The 6,000-nt window shown below is 36.5% G+C and overlaps 1 protein-coding gene across 5 annotated transcripts in view; it reads right to left on the bottom strand.

Annotated features, from left to right (window-relative positions):
- The window catches only part of Atf7ip (activating transcription factor 7 interacting protein), a 152,686-nt gene that overhangs the window by 7,594 nt on the left and 139,092 nt on the right, over positions 1-6,000 (bottom strand). For 3 of the 5 annotated variants that reach the window (XM_023709495.1, XM_023709496.1, XM_023709494.1), the window contains one exon: positions 4,865-4,983. In XM_023709495.1, coding sequence (XP_023565263.1) covers positions 4,865-4,983 — 119 coding nt within the window. The remainder of the gene's footprint in view (positions 1-4,864; positions 4,984-6,000) is intronic. The other 2 variants (XM_004626085.2, XM_012513594.2) reach the window with 1 other exon arrangement.

Here is a 6,000-nt window from a genome sequence, read left to right as displayed (position 1 = left end):
AAAAAAAAAAAAAAAAGGAAAAAAAAAAAAATCCAGCAACTACTAAATGATACAAAGAAAAATAATATAGGATTGATTGACTGGAGTCAATGAAAACAGCAGGAAACAGCAAAAGTGATATTAAATAAATGAATGACTAAATAAAACCTATTCACAGATGTCATAGCAGAAAACTTTCCTGGCAGGGAAAAAGAACTTGACACACATAAGTGAGGCATATAGAACTCCAATTAGCCATGATTTAAAAAAAAAAAAGACTACAGCAAATCATATAAATTAATGACTCAAGATTTCAGAAATTCAACACAAGAACAGAATATTAAAAGCTGTTAGGAGGGGCTGGGGAGATGACTCAGTAGAATAAGTGTTTGCCTGGCAAGTCCAAGGGCCTGAGTTCAATCCTTGGTTTTAGAAGAGAAAAAAAAAAAAAAAAAAAAACCTGTTAGGAAAAAAGAAAGAAACCACTTATACAGGAAAGCCCATCAGAATCACATTGATTTCTCAAACCCTCAGGTCAAGGTGAACTTAGGGTGAAGCATTTCAATCCCTAAAAGAAAACAATCTCTGACTCAGATTGATATACCCCAGAAAATTATGTTTCAAAACTGTTGGAGAAAGAAGATACTTCCATGGCAAAGAACATCTGAGGAAATTCATGAATACCAAAGCAGCACTCCAGAATATGCTGAAGGACATTCTACAGATAACAAGAACTACAATTCTATGAACCCCAACAGAAGGACCTCCACCAGGCAAGACAAACACAGAGGAGTGGAAGGAGGTAACCAAAAAGAGAAAAATGACATGAAAAGGATAAATAATATATATCAGTTGTAACCATTAATGTTAATGGTCTCAATTCAAAAATCAAAAGACACAGACTGGCAGAATGGATCAAGAAGCAAGATCCAACAATATGCTGCACCCAAGAAACACATTTAATACAAAAAGAAATTCAAAGACTGAAAATCAAAGGTTAAAGAACAATACTCTGTGTGGCAAGAACTCAAACAAAATCAAGGGTTGCTATTCTATTTGTAGACAAAGTAGATTTCAAGAGACACAGAAGGTCACTACAGCCTTATAAAGGGAAGAATACATGAGGAAGACTTAACAATCATAAATATACATTTAACAAATACTAGTGCACTTAACTATATAAAACAATTTTTTTTTTTTTTTTTTCTGGAGAAAGGGTCTCACTATGCAGTTCAGGCCAGCCTTGTGCTTACTTTTGTAACCTCCAGGCCAGTTGTAGCCCCAACTTGCAACAATCTTCCTGTCTCAACTTCCTGGACACTGGGACTACAGGTGTGCCCACTACACCTGATTCCAGGGCATAGTATGGCACACCCAGGGCTCTGGGGCCAGAGATCGAACTCAGGATCTTGCCAGGTAGGTGCTTATATCTCTAAGCTATCTCCCCAGCCCCTACAAAACAAATATTAATGGACGTGAAAAGTCAAATAGGCACTAATATAATTGTATTGGAGGACCATAATACCCCATTGTCACAAATAGGTAAACTACCACACACACACACATACACACACACACTTAAAAAAAAATCAGCAATAAAATATAACTGAACTAAACTTTTAAACAAATGTGCTCAGTAGATGTCTACAATGTTCCATACCAAAACATTTGCATACACATTTTTTTCAGCTGCACAAGGGACATCCTCCCAAAACACTACCTGCATAGGTCATAGAGGTGAATTCTTGTATCAGAAAGTCATAGCAAGCTCAAATATATAACTTAATGTTGAAACTCAAGCTGCTAGAAAAAGAAGAGCAGGTCAGGCCCAAAGCTCACCTGAGGAAGTTACAAATAGCAGAACAAAAATTCAGATAAGGGAGACTAAGAAAACAATACAAAGAATCAATGAATCAAAGAGTTAGTACTGTGAATTTGAAAAACCCTTAGCTAATCTTATTAAAAAAAAAAAAAAAAAAAAAAAACCCTCAAGTCCATGCAATTAGGAATGAAAAGGACGAAATCACAATGGATTCTACAGAAATCCATCAATGTAAAAAGGTCTCAATTCACCAATCAAATGAAACAGACTGTCAGAATGAATCAAGATACAAGATCCAACAATTTGATGTGGACAAGAAACTCACTTAATTAAAAAAAAAATCATAGATTGAAAAACAAAGGATGGAAAACTACACTTCATGTGACAGGAACCCACAAAAAAAGTCGGGGTAGCTATTCTATTTGGAGACAACGTAGATGTTATGGTCGATCTGTCTATCTGTCTTTTTGTCCCCCCCACCCCATGCTTTTGCTGTTTTCTGCCACAATGAACCACTGCCCCTTATGCTAGGTACGCTCTTATCTTTAGGAGCCAGCTAGTTATACACTGAAATCTTTACAAACTGTGAGCTAAAACAAACTTTTCCCTCTTTAACTTTGGGAGTCAGGTATTTTGTCTCAACAAGGAGAAAAAGTAAGACAATCGATTTTTTTAAATTTTAAAATGTATTTAGTACAGGGTCTACGGGTCTCACTACACAGATTAGACTCATAGTGATCCTCCTGTTTACAGCCTCCCAAGCACTGGGAGTACAGGTGCATGCCACCACACCCTGTCTCAGGATGTCCCAGAGGTGGGGCCTGCACAGCACACCAGGGATGAAACCCCCATCCCCGAGTGTGCTTATGCAGGTGCTTTAATCCGCTGAGCTAGATTGACCAGAAAAAACAAAGAAGGTTACGACATCTTTGTCAAGGCAACAATCCAAGAGGAAGAGCTAACATTCACAAACATTTAAGCACCAAATGCAAGCAAACCCAGCAATATAAACACAAACATTAATGGACATAAAAAAGCAAATAAACCCTAATAAAACTGTAAGAAGGAAGCTCAATTCCCTAGTGTCACAAATAAATCAACTAGACAAAAAAAAAAAAAAAAAAAAAAAAAAAAAAAAAAAAATCAACAAAGAAATACCACTACAGAAGTCAATCTTTGAATAAATAGACTTAGTATATACCTACAGATTGTTCCAACCCATAACAGAATACTCATTCTTCTCAGGGACACATGGGACATTCTCCAAAGTAGACTACATGCTAAATTCACTTGGAACCAGAAGAGACCTACAATAGCAAAAGCAATTCTAGGTAACTAAAGCAAGAAGGTAGCATAATAATTGACTTGAAATTATACCAAAAAGTTTCCATGATTAAAACTGTGCTTCTTGAAAAAAATACACACATGAGAATTAATGCAACAGATTAGAAGATTCAGAAATAACTCCACTTCCCCTCAGCAACTTTATCATGGATAAAGGGAACAAATACCTTCACTAGAAGAAAGATAGCTTCTTTAATAAATGATGATAAGAAAACTGGCTTTCTAAGTGCCCAAGATTAAACTTAGATAATACTAAATTAAAATCAAAATGAATCAAAGATCTAACTATTAAAACAGAAATCAACTATCTGCTGGAAGATAAAATAAGAAAGACTCCTAAAGAAGCAACAACTGGAATCTCATCATATTGAGAACTTTTGTATAACAAAAGAAATCCCCAACACAGTAAAGACACAACTAACAGAAAGGAAAACATTTTTTATCAGCTAGTCTTCAAAGAAGTAATATGTAGAATATATAAAGAATGCAAAAAAATCAAACCCTGCACTCCAACTTACAGACCCAACCAAAAAATGGACAATGGAAATGAATAGACTTCTCAAATGAAAAAGTACATATAGCACTCAGTATCAGTAGTCATTAGAGGAATGCAAATTAAGACAACAGTGAGATTTCATCTCACTCCACAAAGAATAAACACATGAAGATATCAACCAATAATAAATGTTAGCAAGGCTGTGGGAGAAAAGGAACTCTTCTCCATTGTTGGTTAGAATATAAATTGGTATTATTAATATGAAAAAATATGAAAATCAGTATAAAGATTCAGGAAACTAAAACTAGCAATTCCATCTGACCTAGCTATTCCTCCTCTTGGTGTATTCCTGCAAGAGTTAAAAGCTTCATATCACAGCAACGTATGTACAACCATGTTTATAGCAGCACAATTCTAATAGCCAAATTTTGGAAATAGCCCAGATGCTCATCATCAAATGAATGGATAAAGAAAAAAATATATGTGGCTTTATGTCAATAGAGTACTACTCTACTATAAAGGACAGTCTTGAGACATTTTTATGAAAATAGAAGCAACTTGAGACCATTTTTGTTTTTTAATGTATTTAGTAAAGGATCTACAGGGTCTTATTACATACATCGGACCCACAGTGATTCTCCTGTTTTCAGCCTCCCAAGTGCTGGGATTATAGGTGTGTACCACCATGCCCAGTCTCAATCACCTCAGCGCTCCCCTGGGGGTGGGGATGGCACGGCACACTGGGGATCGAACCTTGGTCCCTGCATCTGCCTAAGCAGGTGCTTTAGTCCACTGAGCTATCTGGTTGACCCTGAGACCACGCTTTTAAGTGAAATAAATCAGACATACATTTAATTGCTTCACTGTTTCTCTTGTTTGAGGAAACTGAAAGTGCAAATGAAGACCAAAATGAATGATAGATACTGGCAAGTAGGAAGAAACTGCAAAAGTGGGAAAGGGAACAAGGGAGGAGGGAGGGAAAAGGAAAGAGGAAAAAAATAGAAGGAAAAAAAACAGAAACAAAGCTTTTATAAATAGTGAAGGGAAAAAAATTTGAACAGAAGAGGGGGAATGGGAAAAAAGCATCAAGATATATTATGTACAAGTATGAATTCCTTGTAATGAATGTGACTTTCATGTATATCAAAATAATATCAATAAAATTAATTTAAAAGTTATTTCACAGTTTTTATAGTCCAGAATTTTGTAAAGCAAGCACCAACATTTACAGTATGCGCTTGTGGTGGTCGGTGATGCACTGTGAGCTGAGGTCCTGCTGATCCCAGGGTTAGTCCATTATTTACAACATACGTGGTTGTTTGAGGCACTCGAACAGTAACACCTACAAAGGAGAATTAAGGAATAACCATCAGAATTTTACTGTAAATCTGGTGGAACACTGACTAAACACTTAGTATCAGTGAAGCAATATATTTAAAACCAAAAAGGAAAACATTTTTCCAACTTAGATGTCTACACTGGACCAAAGTATCATTTATGTGTGAGGACAAAGAATATTTACATATGCAGTACTGTGTGTATGTGTGAGTGTGTGCGCACGCGTGCATGTGCACATGCATGCATGTAGGTTTTTGTTTTTTTTTTACATTTATTTATTTGTGTGTGTGTGTGTGTGTGTGTGTGTGTGTGTGTGTGTGTCCAGCTCAGTCCACCAGGGGGCGGGACTGGCTGGCATGTGGTGCTGGGGGATTGAACCGTGGTCCCTGTGCTTTGCTAAGCTTGTTCTAAGTAGGTGCTTTAGACCACTGAGCCATCTCTCCAGCCTGCATGTAGGTTTTTGAAAATATGTTCTTAAAAAAAGTCCATGAACCCTTTTCTCAGGTAACCACTGGAGAATATGTGCCACTTATATGAGAAAAAAAATGAAGAGGGAAAATATGAAATGTAAGTACAGAGTTCTATACAGAAAAAAATATATGTATCCCTACTAGGAGAGATACAAATAAAAGTCCCACAACACTTGCACAACCTATGCAGACGTCAAACAAGCCAGAAGGAGCACTGTGACTCAAGAGACAAATGGAAGTGGTCTTTATAAAGACCCCTCCTGACTCACACTTTGCATGAGGCCAGAAAGCTCAAAAAAGTTACTGTTTCCTTACATCACTATGGTTTTTTTTCTTTCTTTTCATGCTCTGCTGATCCACTAAAGATGTTCATTTCATACCACCAAAAACTGTTGTGAAATACTCACAGTTACACAAGTAGAAGACTTAGAGTGATCTACAGTTTCAGCCATATACTCAGCATCTGACTGTGCTGCATTCCCCAGAACTCATTCACAATCATTAACAAGCTATATTCTTAATCCAGAGACACAGATTAATTTCTCCTGGAA

This window comes from Octodon degus, unplaced genomic scaffold (genome assembly GCF_000260255.1).
Source record: "Octodon degus isolate 3935 unplaced genomic scaffold, OctDeg1.0 scaffold00012, whole genome shotgun sequence".
Taxonomy (NCBI): domain Eukaryota; kingdom Metazoa; phylum Chordata; class Mammalia; order Rodentia; family Octodontidae; genus Octodon; species Octodon degus.
The sequence above is the reverse complement of the archived record's forward strand: the minus strand, read 5'-3'. Positions and strand labels throughout refer to the sequence as shown.